Source organism: Helicoverpa armigera, chromosome 11, assembly GCF_030705265.1.
Source record: "Helicoverpa armigera isolate CAAS_96S chromosome 11, ASM3070526v1, whole genome shotgun sequence".
NCBI classification, from domain to species: domain Eukaryota; kingdom Metazoa; phylum Arthropoda; class Insecta; order Lepidoptera; family Noctuidae; genus Helicoverpa; species Helicoverpa armigera.
Genome location: NC_087130.1, coordinates 11,840,617 through 11,857,760, shown reverse-complemented (window position 1 = coordinate 11,857,760; position 17,144 = coordinate 11,840,617). Strand labels below are relative to the sequence as shown.

Sequence of the window (17,144 nt, the reverse complement as noted above, 5' to 3'; positions counted from 1 at the left end):
ATAATATAATATAACCGCGATAAAATCCGTAAAAGTAGTTTTATTTAAATGTCTAATATTCGCGTAAGTGTCAGAAATCAATATGTTTCCAATTTCAATTTGTGTTTGAAGAATAAATATTTCGTTACAATTTGCTCTCCATATGTCAGGAATATTAATTACATACTCGTACTAAATAACAAATACTTGAAGAATTTTTGAAGAGCATTTATTTTATTTAACTGACACCTCTATTTCATTCCTAACTCTACGGGAACTCCATGGGAACAGAACGGATTATTGGTCGATCTTACAAAAAGACTGACCAATCAGGGAGAGCTTTGCAATCAGATGTTACAGTTCACAATAATTCGACAGTTTACAATCTCTCGAGATAGATTGTAATCTAACGATGTTTGTAATCTTACGGTGACATATACACCCTTCATCGCTGGATCATAACCGTCACCGTGATCGTGTGCGAAGCCGCCACTAACATACCCATGCTTTCCCCGCATTCAGTACAAATGGCCCCGCATTACCGACACCATGGCGCATCCCATTCACAGTGCGACTCGCCATTCGCCGCGACTTAATTCCCACGTACGCGTTAACGATATCTTTCGGCCTGACCGCTATAAATATGAAGTGTCATGGCGCTGTGACACGTGTCCGACAGCGTCCGATGTTGTGTACGACAAGCTAGCAATATTTTAGGCTTTACTTAAAACCTTTCATGGAAACTTTTTGTTTAGCTTTAGTTTGCAAGCCAATGATTCACATATTTCAGGCGATTTCTTAAAATTACTATGAAATAAGTCGGCGGTTCCTCGCTAGATATAGGTACATATACTTATAAACGCTACGAATGATATAAGCGACTCAGCACTTTCTTGACTTAGTAATAAATCTTGAACTGTTACGATGACCTCGGTCATATATTTTCATTGATTTATGTATTAAGATTATACAGGGCTTCTGTACATATAACTTTAGCTGACTTATATTTTATGTTCTGGATTAAGTACCAGTCTAAATTAAAAAGAAGCAAAAGACAACAACAAAGTAACGACTAAAGTTTATACAATTTACTTATTTGTTGTGGCAACTTAAACATTAAATAAATAATTATCCCCATTTCTTTAATCCCTCCTTGAGCCGAGGTTCCAATATTCGTTAAATAAAATGCAAATGGAAGGCAAATAAAGCGGTTATTTTAGACTGGCTGCACTCAAAGACGATGCAAAAACTGCGCAATTTTGCATTCATAGAAGATTTTCTTTTACACTTTTGCAGACTTCCTCGAGAAATCACTTTGATTGTGAATATTGGACTTTTATCCTGCTTGCGGTATCAGGTCCGAGGGTTAAAAGTTATTTTGAAGAATGATTCAGAATTACGATTATTTCGAAATTGTATTGTTGCTTGTATATTTTCTTTCGACTCGTTATTTAAACGTTAATAAGAAACAAGAAAATTATCATTATGCAAACTTTAAAAGTATTTTTGTTACTTCGCTATATTATCATCTTTTTAATACCCTATTTATTTTATACCACAAAAAGCTTTCTAACATTTTGTTAGAGTGTCAGTATGTCCGTGTACACAGGTGTACGAACACGAAAGGCGTCAATCCGGGGCAATCGGCGCCTTCGCCTTCAATATAGTGTTAACCGGCTTTGTGGTGCCCCGGCAAGCCCCGGCAAGCCCCGGCAAACCCCGGCAAAGTCCCGGCAAGTCTCCGCAAGCGCCGCCGGGACACGGGGAACATGTGAAAGGATTACATAGACCGTTATACCTAGCGCACTGCACTCAAATGTTTCAAGAATTTATAGCTGCTTTAGAATTTTTATACAAATGCAGTTTTCTATACCAAACAGTTTTTGCAAAAAATCGAAAGCATTAGATGGAATACCGATATTCTCTTATTATTGGCTTTTTCCACACAGTTGATTATAATGGCTTCTGTCGAAGTACCTAATCGAGGTCCCAATTTCGGCCACTTTCAAATCGTGGGAAGCGTTCAATCGAAACTCATCGATCGATGTTATCGTCCGCGGATATTCTTATTTCCAAAGGAAATTGAAACATCGGTGGACGGCAGTACGAGCCAGTAATGTGATAGGATATCCTGATCAAACCAGTTGTTAGCGGTGTTTATGTACCGAACAACGCGGTTACATAAATAGGTTTAATTATATACCTAGTCCGCTGTGTATGTTTCTTGAGTAAGTTTCATGGGAAAAAAATAATCAAAGGGAAAGGAAAAGTTTTTACTGATTATTATTGCAGTATTAAGAAGACACTGAACTGAGACCATCCTCATACTGTCCTAAATAAAACCATGATCCCTGTATCGATTAAAAATACTAAGCAAATAAAAACGTAACTAAATCCATGAAGCAGCTACTTATAAAGTTTCCGTTCATAAATCTCCATCTGGCAGTGTGAAATGTTTACGTAGTAACAAAGCGACTCAAACAAAGTGTCCAAATAAAAAGAAAGAACGTTATAATCGCCGTCTATTAAAACTTCTCCATTGAGACGCCCACTCCGCGGCCACTCCGCGCGCCGCACATCGCGCGGTAACGTTGCGGTGTAAGCAGTAAGCATATTACAACTTTATTTTCATCTACAAGTGAAATAAATACTTTTTGAAGACGTTCGCGAAGATAAGGCTTTCAGAATTTATCGTTGGAAATATTTTGTTGAGGAAGTCGAAAAAAAGTTTATTTTCGACAGTTAAGTTTGAGGACATAATTGCAGAGACAATATTGAACATTTGTTGGTAGATCTAGATAGGTAATTGATATCTGACAAAAGAAAGTCTTGAATGTTGACATCAGAAATTGAGTGCTTGATAGGATGAATAACTTTATTATGTCTACTGGAGATAGATAGACACGACGTTGGGCCTTAAGCCGAAGTTAGAGAAGTGTTCAGGTGTCGGTGACGGTCCGGCAGGCAGAGGAAAGGGGTTTAATTAGCCAGGCGGGACAAGTTGCCGCGTGAGCCAGTCGACTGGAATTACTGCCATGGAGCACTTCGCTTTTAAAACTTTATTCAAATGCACTGACTTAATAGACGCTATTATGTTAACTGTAGAAAAACTGGACGTCAAGTTTTATATTCCTGCATCGCAATGTTCAAACTGTTACACTTTGTATTTCTACGAGAATTGGATTTAAATTGAATTTAATTATGCAGTTCCACATTTGGAAAAACTTGGAAGTTTCTGGATATGAAACCTGTCACAAGCAAACAAATTGCCTCTCGTTACATGGAGGCGCACATTTTGATATATTAATTGAAAGAAAATATTCGAGCCCTTTCTCAGATAGCGGAGCATCATCTAAAACTTGAGAGACAACAGATTTACATGAAAACAGGCACATCACAGATACGAACACCAAACAAAAACGCAATTTCCACACCATTAAAACTTGCCCACTTGTTGGGACTTTCCGCACTTGCAGCCAATTAACCAAGACCCCTGGAATCTCACGCAGTCACCTCGGCTTCACCCGCGATGCTCCCGCGAGGGGCGGCGAAGGGGTTCTAGACAAATTGGCCCTGGTACTTCGTTTACAAGAGTTCTCTTTAAAAGAAATGGGACGGTGTATTTTGGTGCCATGTTTATTTAAGTATTGCTCGGTAATAGATGGTACGTAGATGCGGGAATGCGAATGAAAATATTTTTCTTGTTACCCTCAAAGCGAGCGCAGTTACCGCGGGTTTGTGACGAGAGATGAGAGCGAAACGGAGGAAAATTAGCACATAGTTTAAAATTTTGCTACAACACCTTTTATGTTCTTTAAATATTTTGGCATTCAAACAAAGAAAGTTTCATCTCAAAGGACAGACCTGAGTCCACTGAGGTCGTGCAAAAGTGATCGAAAAACATAAATTGCATCTGTAAGGGAACAAATAAAGTGCATTAGATGACAGCGCGAGTCACCCGGGAGACGCCCGGGACCGGTTCGTACCCGTCACACACGTAAACCAGTTCCAACTTTTAATACGATCGCAATCGGATCCGAGTCGTACGCGTGCCGTCCAACTTGCTGATAACTTTTGTGAATAATTTCACGCCTGATTTACCTACATTAAAATATTGCTACGTCTATTTGGAGAAAAAAGAAAATTTTGGGTTACCAACTTTAATAAACTGTTAGATATTTGAATACGTAGTTTTTATTGATCCTCTATTGGATTGCTTACGGTATCATATTAGTTTACTTTATGAGACGTATTTAATTTAAAAAATAATGTGTTTAGGTAGTGTAGATGTTACCTCAGCTCATTAAACTTATCTTTGACAATTTAAAATTAAGATGTAACCTTCCCAGAAATCGATGCTAGCTTTATTTCTTAAGTCTCAGCTTTCAACTTTCTTAAAACACGGCGACTAAAACTTTAGTATTAGACAAGTTCACAAGAAACAACAATAAACGTATTAAAACTTCCTGAACTTAATTATCGAGACAAGGATTATTATGGAGTACAATATCTTGGATATTGTTTGGAGTAAATCCCTATTGTTGGTCAAGCTATGACGTGGACACACGAACATACCACATACTGGTGTAATATAGCGGTAATCCTTCACATACAATACCGGAGCATGTAGCTACCAGTGAATAAAGGTGACCACGACATGGATATGCAACGTTATCGACTATGATTCTCCTTTGACCTCTATTTTCACACGGCAGTAAAGTCTATGTGATGATTGAAGCTTGAGTTATTATATAGCACACGAGTTTTAAATGGTATATACCTACAAAAAATCGTATCTTTCTAGGCAAACGTCTTATAGGATTTCCTGCAATCCGACAATTTGAGTAAGCTAGCAGGCAGTGGATAGATGCGGGCTGCTCATGACCGGGATGGCAGGCCTTGCTGCCAGGCCTCTGCTGGGCCCCGCTGGGGTTTGAAGTCTGATGTCTGAGTTCTGCATTAGTTAGGGCAGGCCTGTTAACTGTAGAGGTAAGGTAAGACATAAGGGTGAGTACTCACTGCAGTCGGCCTCGTCGGTGCCGTCGACGCAGTCCACCTGCATGTCGCAGCGGTAGTGCGGCGGGATGCAGTACGTCTTGTTGAACACGTACTGTCCGCACGTCAGCTGCCCCGCCTCGCATTCCGGAGGAGCTGGGGAGGAAAACAACAAGTTTATTAATATGACACAAGGTAGGTATACTGAAAATAGTGTGATAAAGATGGGAATTACAAGTACTTATTATTTTTATAAATACCTAAATATCACGAGTGAAGTCGTATAGAAAATATCAATACATCTCCATGTATGAATCAGTCAGAAAGAGTCGCCTTAATAATTTTGTTGAGTACTTATTGGCAAGAATACTAGGGTAATCTAAGAAGTCAAGTATAACCACACACATCCCTCTTAAACTAGGCTCTCGAACAAAATCACTAATTTCAATAAACTGTAGCTTAACAAATCATTTAACCGCACCCGATTACACGTTATCACGGAGGCCTCGAACCCCACAGGTCTGCCTCACAAAGGTTACAATCTCGAGAGATTCAATCCCCTCATTAGAAGAAGGTTCCTGCAATCAACGTCCGCTATCAATCAACACGTGGGTGCTTAGGGAAAGGGTCAGAACTCAGAATATCTATTTCGTATTAACTATTTATTTAGGTAGTCTTTAAGTACGGGTTCTTTTCCGGGTTTTGTCGCAATATATAGTAACAAGTTTTCATATACAAATAAAAGTAAACCGCGGCCTTTCTTATGTTTATCTTCAAACAACATTTTATTTAAATCGGTTCAGTCGTTCTGTTCTTGGCGATAATACGTGACAGATAGGCGTAAATAGATACACAGTACTTAGGAAACAGATGAAGCATACGTATATTACCTTTACAACCTGATTACCTCCTAATACAAATCTAACTACAATACGTACTAAACGTCATCAATAAGCCTTCTGTCAGTAATCAGGTGAGGCGCCTCGCCGCCTCGGCCTCGTGCCTCGCCTCGAGGCGCGTGTATAATTGCGGCCGAGCAAATCGAGTTTACGCTCAAACGCTCAAATAGTTTGATTGAGCACTCGCATCGAAATGAGCTTGTCGCCACGCTGCACTCAATTTAACTTTATGTTGGCGAATCAACTTGGTTATATTAGTTAGTTGCCTTATTTATTACTGTTGAGCTAATTACAAAAAAAAACTAAAAAAATTGACCATGATATTGTATTCCCAGAATTAATTTGCAATAATGATTGACAATACCGTCACATGAACACTAAAACTCGATTACCTAACTAAAACTAATTACAACAGCTAAATTCGCAATACAAACTGCAATCAAACAGACAAAAGCATATTTGATTGCGTGCAGACAGCTTGTGAAATGCTGTGACGTCACTGGATAAGCTACAACTTATAAGATTATACACACTACTGGAAAGTAATCAAGCTACTGTATATTAGCACAGTAGGACTGTAGAGGGTCTTAACACAAAAAAAAACCGTGAAATAAATACTCAATAAGTATTTATTTTTACTTCTCATTGTCTAACAAAACTACGAATCGCTTTCACTGACTCGTGAACTACAAATCGAAAGACGTATAGTTCGTAGCAGTCTTGCTACGAGGTCGCTACGACGCGCTACGTCATTGCTACGCGCATACGATACATTCGTAGTATTGTTTACCGACTTCAAATTTTAATCGGATTGTAGCGGAACTTTTAAACAGGATTTTGTTTATTCAAGTATAATAATAATTTAAAATATTTCTCGGTTTCTCAGTAAACAATGCAAGCATATAAAATTGCACTTTCATAATATTACGTGCTAACATATTTCTGTAGTCTCACGATATATTGCCGTGGGCGATGTTTTTCTTGCAAGTTATAATAGAAGCTGCGAAGCCGTGTGTTCGTGTCAGCGGTAGTTACCCGGGTGGAGTCAACTAGCCGGATGCAGTCCACCCGGGAAATCTACAGATGGACGCGAAAAACTGCACCACCATTACTCACGTGCAGTAACGAGGAAAACTCGCTGTTCACGCCGCGATCAAACATGCGACTATTGTTATAACTTCTACGAAGTACTGGGAATATTTGTGTTAATAACAACATAGTGTCACTTCACTTTTTTCTTTTCGAACTGAATCTACTTTGATGAAACATTTTTATTTAGAAAGACAAAAATCTTTTATCATGACCAAACATTCTGTACATGGTTTTAGACAGTAACGTGTTTTCTAACTAAAACGAGCCAATAAAGAAATACTTTAATAAAAATTTAAATATTGTATGCATAGAATCTTTGAAATTTTCAAATAACATTAAGTCGACTGGTCTAGTAGCGGCGGGCGTGAACAGCGCGCTTTACCCGGCATGGGACAATTATTTCTGTTGAGTGCGTCTGTGCGACTGATTGATCGCGGCTGCGTTCATTGCGATTGTCTGGACGTGAATGCCAATTATCATCGCCGTGTTGCAGTTAATTACCACTCTTTTTGCATTCCAAGTTTTTTATTAAATTGGGGAGTTGTAGGATGAGGTATTTGGTGGCTGTTGGATACGTAAATAGAACTATTATATTTCAGGACATATTTCTAAACATGTCATGTGATATCAATATTTGGTGTTCCTCGTTCAGTACAGGTGCAGTTGATATGAAACTATATCCCATACAAAGAATATTCCTCACTCTAAGCTTTACTCCTAGCTTTATATCTATCTGCACTAGAGAAGAATAAAGGCACAGATGCGACAAAGCAATCGTCGGGCGTCGCGCGCGCCACATAAATACACACTTATCTCTCTCTCGTAAATATGTGATTTATTTTAAATTGTTTCCGATAGAGATCTGCTGGCGTGCGTCCACCTCCTCATGCGTCCAGATGCCAAGTGATGCTTAATGCTGATGCTCAGCATAGCCAAATCCTTGCGCTGGCAACACTGGCGGAGGAAATGCCTGACTTTGTGTTACTGGAAGAATGTTCTGTGATTGATGGAGATTGGGTCCCTGGCTGAGTTTAACTAATAGAAAAAAGTATCTTTTGTCATGTTATAATGAGAAACTGAGGTATAATAATGAGTGTTCCCGTTGCATTGATGGAGCTACTATATTTTATTCAGTAAACAAGCCTTCAGATAATTTATGCTCCGAAGCTAACATTTCAGCTCAACAATTTTTATTCCAGCTTCATTTTCAAAGAAAAATATATCACGAAAAAACTCCGTACGATAGAGACAAAATCTAGTGGAGTTTAGCATTAATCTAATAGTGAGTAGTAAAGAGTCGAGCTAACTGTCGCCCATCCATTGTGCGGTAACTGGCCAGTAACGAGTTCTCGGGAAAAACTGCGCACAAGATACATTGTCGCGCGGCGTCGCTCGCTTACTGCACACGTACTAGTGAAGCTTACTGATAACTGCACCGATGTGTCGAGTGGGTTTAATTCGTTTTTAATTGTATCAGTACTACATGATGAAAGTTCATACTGATACTTCCAAAGTATCTCGTTAGTCGACCGTTTTGAAATGCAACGAAAGGCATTTGGTTTGAAAAATTACAGCTTCATTGTTATTAATGGTACTGTTTTTCCGCATTTTAGATGCGATATGCATAGAACCTCAGTAGATCAATAGGTCAGTGTGTAGGATAGTGAAGATTATCAGAATAATGCGTCGATTAATGTCCCAGTGAACTAATCCGGTTTAAACTAGACTTAGCTAGAAATATAGCTGCGGCACTTCTCGTGAACTATCAATCAACAAGCTTAGCGTCAATCCTCTTGTAAACTATACCGAAATTTAATTATTTGCTAATTCATTATAACTGTAATCAATCAAGGGCCTAATCGAGTCGAAATTAATATTCAAAAGCCTCCAAATATTGCTTTAATAAAAAATTATAGCCTACACAGCAGTGTCATCGGTACTTCGAAAAATCTCACATTTGCCAAAGTTTACATTATTTTCAGCACAATGTTTTTCTTACAATGTTTTCAGCACTATCATCTATCTAACCAAGGGGTATCGGGTTGCCCGGGTAACTGGGTTGAGGAGGTCAGATAGGCAGTCGCTCCTTGTAAAGCACTGGTACTCAGCTGAATCCGGTTAGACTGGAAGCCGACTCCAACATGATTGGGAAAAAAGGCTCGGAGGAGTTTTCAGCACTATCAAGTTAACTCATTAATATGTCTAGTATTACCGCATAAAGCAAACAGTTTTCCCGAGCTCTAACCGTCTAACCCGCTGCAACAATTCGGCGCACGCGACGGATCGTGACGGGAATTAATGCCGCGTGCAGATTGTCCTAACGCCGTCATTATTAATAGCCACATAGGTCTGTGCATACTTTATACACTTTATACCGCTATATCGGAAATGATACAACCTCCTCTGTAGCACTGTTTCCAATTTTGTGCCATTAATTATTCTTTTTGTCAGCATTTTGGCCATTTCTGTTTTGTTTCGGCTTTCATTCAATCAGCAGTTTCAACTGCGCTCTAAATTCATTAAATATTGTACCCAAATAAAAAATTCTCTGTCCTACCTCAAGCTATTACAATGGTAGATAGTATCTTAATCGCTGCAGTCATTATCCCGTTATCAGACTTATAAAGAAACTTTAGGTACTTCTTACCTAGTTGTTATAAGAGTATAATTATTTAGCACAGTATGTATGACATACTCGTATGTACGTATGTGTATATGAAATACAATGATTATGCTAAGTAGTGGTAGAGCGATAGATAACACTGCAGTGACAAGTGTCACGCCGCTAGAACACGCAAATATTCGTGCCGGGAATTGATTAATTGCCGCCATTAATGATTCAAATGGCGTAATTACACCACTCTGATACAACCAAGTGTTCAGCTTCCACCAAGTGTTGGCATATCATATCATAATCTATCCGTTTTGATTGTAATGGAAGGAAATGTCACGTCATTAGAACATTCACGTCTTGCAATTCAAAAATTGAATCTTAGCAATATAATTAATAGAACTTCATTTGTTTTATCACGCAAGCGACTAAAGCGTGACTTATTCATATGAATTATTGGATTTTCCCAGTGGAATTTCCGTAGCAAAAGGCGCTTTAGTTCTATTAACAAGCACTTCAGTTTAACCTCCCAGTGTTAACCAGAATAATGTTATGCCTGTAGAACATTGATGTAAGTGTCACGCAGTTAGGACACAACAGATCACGCGACAAATTAATAGTGTTACAGCGTGATTATCGATGACGTGATGACGTGTCCTCGTTCAAGTACACGTCTTTGTGTGCCCGGCCGAGTGCACTGCACTGTACTTAACTGTCCCACTGTTACTGTCCTTGAGTGTAACGATTCAATTAGCTATACTGAACCTAATGTAATTGCTATGTGGAAAATTTAATTGTTATGAAGTGTAAATATTATTAGTCTATTTAACGCATGATTTCTGACCGTAATAATTTACACAAAACTAAGAACACAAGTTAGATGTTGTAATACAGTTTTGCTATTGACACTAAAACATTACGAAACTTGTAGCTCTTGGGAATAGATGTTCATAAAGTTTTTCTAAGAACAGTAGTTTTTGTACTCACGGGAATACAAAGTTCCTCTTTCATCTGGCATATCATATCATCAAAATAGACGAAACAAAGCCTACTATTGTCACGCATAACAGAATTTACTTAACACTTCGAGGAAATAAACCTTACTGGCCTCATCAGGGAATTATCAGAACTTCTTCGTTTTATAAAAGTTCTGACAGTTCTGAGTCACGTAGTAAAATCAATAGCACCGGTCTGACCACGGGGGCAGCTAGTGAGGTGAGGGTACTAAAACAAGAGGGTACTTCCTACGTGCTGTGAGGAACACGTGTAGGACACACGTGGACAGTTTGAACGATACGAGGTACACTCATGACATGAAAAGCTTTGTCAGTTCGCAAAGCTTTCTGTTGCAGATTAATATTACCTTTCGTTCTAAATTATTAAAGCATTCCACGTGGTCTGTTTATTAGTAATAATAACTTTTATTGGATGAGATTGTAACGATAAATACATAAATAATAACGTCTTCAATATCAACTTAAAAATCCGGAACCATCTTGTACATCACAACTTCTACTTAACAACATAGAAAACGTTATGAAAATATACCCATACATAAAGTATACGCAACTCGTCCACAAATCGTCGATAAATAAAATAAGGCTGTGTACTCACGGCACGACTGGAACTCGTCCTCTCCCTTCTCGCAGTCGCGCTGATAGTTGCACACCCACAGCGACGGGATGCACTTGCCCTCCGGACATCTGAACATGCCACTTGGACATATTGTGTCCCCTGTGGAGTAAAACACTTGTTTTATGACTTGTTTACTTCAATAATTAAGTAGAAGACAACCCGATTAAAATGTTTCTAAAATTAAAATTAAAACACACAGGAAATTCGTACAAGATTTAAATCTATTGATATAGCAAGAGCCCTCTAATACTAGTATACGTAAGTGCATAAAATAATCATAGGAAGTGAAATACGAAAATCGCATCAAAAATAAGAAATACATAATAAAGTCTAATCTAACCCAAAAACAAATAACTAATAAATAAAACTACAACACGCAATAACCATCTACATATACAGTACAAATTGTGGTTTAGACGCACGACACGGCGACAAATCGCGCGTGTGTGGCGCGCCTTACCCCAGCTGCTCAGGTAATGTAATCAGCTTACGTCAATTTGTCGTGTTACCGTCACAATGGAGTTACGCGCTGCACGTGATGCCGTGACGTACAGTGGAAACACACCCTTAGAGGAACGTTCGTTTTCGGTTGTTGTGCCTGCCATAAATTGTTTATAGGAACTGGTTCTTGGAAGGGTTGGTTTTGAAAGAAGTTGAGGTTTGCATAAGATGGTAAGTTCGAAAAGGCTTTTCCATTATCAGTGAATGCTGCCTCCAAAATCATTTTCCCAATAAATCGTGCTGATATCTACAGTTATCACCAATTTACTGAGACACTTTTGACAAGTCGCTGTTCCTAAAGAAAGTTGTGGTCAAATATTGTAAAGTTAAATGTTGAGAATGGAATTAAAGGACTTCTGAAGACAAGACTTTTAAAATCTGTTTCATCTCACTTTCTCCTTTGTGACATTATTTGGTAATTTGATACAACGTTATAATGACGACAAAAGTTTACCTTAAAGTAAAGCCTTCTGAAAGTATTGAGCATAAGTTCAAAGTTTGTTGTGAAAGAAGTAATTATTTGAAGTAAGCCCAACCCTATGTATAGCTACAATGCTAATAATATCTACTAAACAATGCAATAAGTTTTCTACTCACCATATAGATGAAACAAAAGACTAACTTTCCTAAGCACGTCATGTATGACACGAAGTTTCATTGGCTACTTCTCTAACTTATACATACATATCACATAGATATGGTTATTAAATGTTAGTTGGCGAGTCCCATGGTGTAAATCTATTTGTTAAGTTTTGTCCAGCACGGCTTAGGTACAATAATAATCCATTTCAAAGTAAAATTGTATTTAATGATCATTATTAGTGCAGGTATTTACTGAAATCCACAAGCGGAACGTACACCTCATTACTCGTAATTTCAGCGAACTATTTTATGAAAATCGGCATCCACGAAATCATCTAAGTACATTTAGGATTCACAAAGCCAGTAAGCGTAGCTTTTTCCCCACATAATCCCGACAAGATTGAAATACCGCATAGATGCAGAGGGTTATTCCCCGACTAGCCACATTTCGGGATTCCCGGCGCGGGCGGATAATTCCTCGCTCATCGCCGATGGAAACAACGCTGCTATTAATTAATGCGAGTGTCGATTTACTGGAACTAACGAGCTCACGTGAGGTGCTCACCGCCGCCAGAGGGGGGCCGGCCAGGAAGGGGGGTGGATAGTGCTGGACGTGTTGAAAACTACCTAACTGTATGATTTCGTTTCCTATATTTTGTATTGCTTGTTGGGTAGGATATGCAATAAAGGCAGTACTTTCGGATGTACATTTTAATAGACTTTAAACGATTACAAATAAGGCCATTTCCTAAATGAATTTATGCTAGAACAGAAACATTGAAATGAAACATCTATGTTCCATAAATTATGTTCAAAACACAGCCCTTATCCAGATTCAATTTGAAAACGATTATAATCAGGCAAGCCCAGTAAATACGTTTTGATGCCACGATATGCGTTCGCAAATTGGTGGTTTTCATATCGGCTTAGGTCGCTGATTACGGCAACGCTATTGGGTAATTAAATGGCAACACTGCTGGAGTTGCCACGTGCAATATTTTAGTTATTGAATGAGCGTTATTATCTGTTTGTGTGTAATACGATTTGGTATTGTGTTGGACAATACGGTGCAGTAAAAATGCGCTAATTATGTTCGGGAATATGATAGATTATGCTCAATTTCATCTTATGTTACAATTGTTGTTTGTGGACAGATCAAGTAAGCTTATTCTGGATTATAAAGAAACAGCTTAATGTTTTTATTAATTGAATAAAATATGCAGTTAACAAACAAGTCTTAAAACATCTTAAATGGCGATCTTAAAGACTCACTAAATTAAGTTAATTTAAGATAATTCTGTCGGAACAAAAGCACTCAAAACATGAAATAAAAATATAAAGGGCCAATGTTTACGAGACAGACGATAATTTACTTTGCCGAGTAGAACATAAACCGTCTGAATTATTATAAGATTTCGCGAACATTAAGACGAAATTAACTTGAATATAACAAAGTTGAGGATTTCTTACCAACTTGGTCCGAGTAAGAGATATCCCTATGTCCGAAGACTTTCCGCAGTTTTTGTACGCGGAAATTAATATCGCATTACAGCTATGTAATTTGGGAATATTAGATAGCATCGAGTCTGTTTTGTGTTTATTTTTCTCGTGCTGGCAGCTATTTCAGGAATGTCTAAATAAATTGCAGTTTAGTGATACATGTTATGGCTTGATTATTACTTAGGAGTATATCTAATATATCTAAGTATACCGCGAATATTGTGTTCAGTAAGATTGGGACATATATTTTGTTACATCTAACCTCAAACTTTTTAAATAATTCAGAAGCTTCAGCATCTTACTGCAGTACATAAAATCCTTAGAAAACCTCTCTCAATAACAGCTGAAACACAAATATTTAACTTGAAACTTGAATGTACAGCATTTTCCTGAAGCGGCCGCTTTACGAAGCTTATAAAGTGAACACGATACTGTTTAGTGCGTGTAACGGAACGCGTTCAGGGAATAATAATGGCCGACCTGGAGTGGAAGGCGGGAAACGTTACGGAGCCCCGCCATCACCAACGACCTCATAACAAGCGTTTTGGTTAAAGAAGAAAATTGACCCAGTAACATTATCTCGTCGTTGTACGCGGGTCAATGCTCGCCTGTCAATCCTATACCATTTATTTGTATCATGAGTACGTAACTGAATAAATTAATGGACGTTATTGCTGCCGACGTTTTGACAGCCACAACAAAAGCTTTCATGTCCATATCATGGCGTAGGTTTTAGGATACCGATACGGGATAAATGTTTTAAAATAAGGACCCATTTTTATTTTGAAGATAACTGTCACTTGCAAATTTTAGCCTACCAATAAATAATACCAACTAATAGTAATATTAGGCTTGCTACTACTATTTGGGCAGGGGATGTAAATCCACACGTCCGCAGAGGTCGCGGCGGCCAGCGTTGAATAATGGCGCCAATCTCACGCTGTTCGCGCCACGCAGATTTGAATTCAGAACGGAGAAAACACCGATTGATTTACAGCCAGTAACATTTTCTAACGGTTTTTAAAACGCGTGTTTTAAAAGATACAAAAAGTCCGCACAGGCTCCGGTATTTCAGGATTAGCTCAGTGATTTATGACTATGTAAAGCGGTATGTGGCTTCTATTCCAGTAAAAATATTTGATTACAATAACAAAAAAAGTTAGTCAAATATTTATCTAAAATTACAACTTTCTCCAAAAAGCCTCGAAGGTATAACTACAAATTATGTGAAGGTTAAAACATTCACCTCGGCGCAGTTCACGAAACCCGAGCTCAATATCTAACTTCCCGAAAGCATCATTGTAAAATAACTTGTAAAATATCGTTATTAAAACAGGTCTCGGCTAACACGGCCGTTATTGCTCTGGGGTCGATCCCGAGCCGACATTTATACTGAAACAATTCCCTCCCACTACTTGAAAATTAACTTCTTTACCGTCTCCCAACGTCGCACAGTTGTCTCCCAGTTAAATGAAATTCATTGTGCTGATTTCATTTTCTTATGCTTTTTTACAGTGCAGATTTTTCTTAGTCTCGAGCACTAAGAAAAATTTTATAAGAAGAGTCCTGAGTTTTAAAAACGGTTAATAAAAATTTATTATATAACGTGGAAGTAGCTACAACAAGTAAGTTTTCCAAGCACGTCTTGCATCATAATAACATCCGAATTTCCTGAACAAATAAGACCGAAATAGAGGCCAGCCAAAACAAATTTGGCGCGAAAGAAAAAACATTACTAATACATATCAATCGTTGTTACCTGATGTAATGAAGCGTCCCGACACGTATACACGCACACACGCGCAAGCACGTACACACACGTACGCCGCTCACGTACACACACGCCAGTAATAAAGTGTGTAATGCGGTACACAATTATGACACATGGTCGGCGAAATTGGTGTGTTCTAGCATTACGAGTCAAAGAACACTGTTTATTTGGAGTAAATTAGACACGATACTGACACGTTCCCATTTCGCCACGAAATGTGTACGACGACGTATGGAGCTTTTCTCAGAACATTCGCAGTCCGCGCGATATTATATGAACTGTTGTTGTACTTTTATTATGAGTTTCTGTCTTTATTACATCTGGATTATCTAGTTATCAGTGTTGTTCTCTATTCTACCTGACGGCCAAACTAATTATTAGGTACTAGCTGTGCAAATTGTGAACGATGAATTTCAACGAAAGACGCTTCTCGTTCCACAGCTAGTTACGTAGACAGTACTCGGTCATTAATTCAATAAGGCGAGTATCAATGTAAGTAGTGTCTATTTACCTTAACACCGGCATTTTGCTGGCTCGTTAGCTCGCCGGGACCAGCGCCATCTTTTATTCAACAGACCGATGAACGACTCAATGTGAACGAATGAACGGGCGCGGATTGACGAGCGTCACAACCCTACACAACTACCACTTACAGCTTGAATAAACCTTCTTTATTCGCTATTAAGGTCGGTTTTACTGTAAATTAAAACAGTAATAGGGTTGTCAATTTTGATGAGCGCGACTTGAAGTAGTTTTATTTATGTTTAGAGGAGCGTGAATGGGTGAATTGACTTTATGTGTCCCGTCTATTGAATTTCGTAAAGATGTAAATTGAGTCGCAGAAATCAGATGTGAGAACCAATTCAGCAATATGCATTTGAATAAGGGTTTTCGGACAGGTACTGGAATATCAGGATTATGGAAATTGTGGGTTGACTATGACTACCATTCCAACTGTGTATGGATTCACGAAAATTTTAAAGTTTAGAAAAGGCCGTTCTGTCCCACCAACTGCAAAAATAATAAAGAGTTCTCATGTACTTTCAAACCCCTTGAAACCGAAGCTTCTGAACAGCGTTGTAATCAGTAAGATAAAACATTATCTTGGCGAAAACTCCTGGGTTTTGTAACGCAGCCTGTGAGGGGAGATGTTTGAATCTTTTTATGGTATTCGCGATTGTTTGGTCGTTAATATCAACATAATATTTGGCAGAAAGTCTGTGAGCGTTACTGAACAAATGTTCGTCACGTTAAACGGTTTACGAGTGAGACATCAAACTTTTTATTGCGTGTTTACGTCGTCTTTAGGCAATTTTATTGCGACAGTGTTGCCAAATATATTATCTATTTTCCCTTACTTTTATTCCTACTACATAGTGCGACACGCTCAATAAAAGGACGCGTTTTACAGAAAAAGTATTCGAAATAGAAAGGAACATAGAAGTAAAACATACGATGGTCCTGATATTTCATCAATTATAATAAGTTTTAAGTTGAATCAAAATTAAAACTTGACAAGTACCTAATAGTTTAGAGACCAGACAGAATTCCAGTGGATATCAGATAGATAGACTAATAT

At 38.3% G+C, this 17,144-nt stretch overlaps 1 protein-coding gene across 2 annotated transcripts in view; it reads right to left on the bottom strand.

Moving 5' to 3' along the window:
• Positions 1–17,144, bottom strand: part of LOC110375568 (low-density lipoprotein receptor-related protein 2) — a 190,087-nt gene that overhangs the window by 19,470 nt on the left and 153,473 nt on the right. For both annotated transcript variants that reach the window (XM_049850763.2, XM_049850765.2), the window contains 2 exons: positions 11,191–11,310; positions 4,999–5,130 (listed from right to left, as the gene is read on the bottom strand). In XM_049850763.2, the coding sequence (XP_049706720.2) occupies positions 4,999–5,130; positions 11,191–11,310 (252 nt within the window). The remainder of the gene's footprint in view (positions 1–4,998; positions 5,131–11,190; positions 11,311–17,144) is intronic.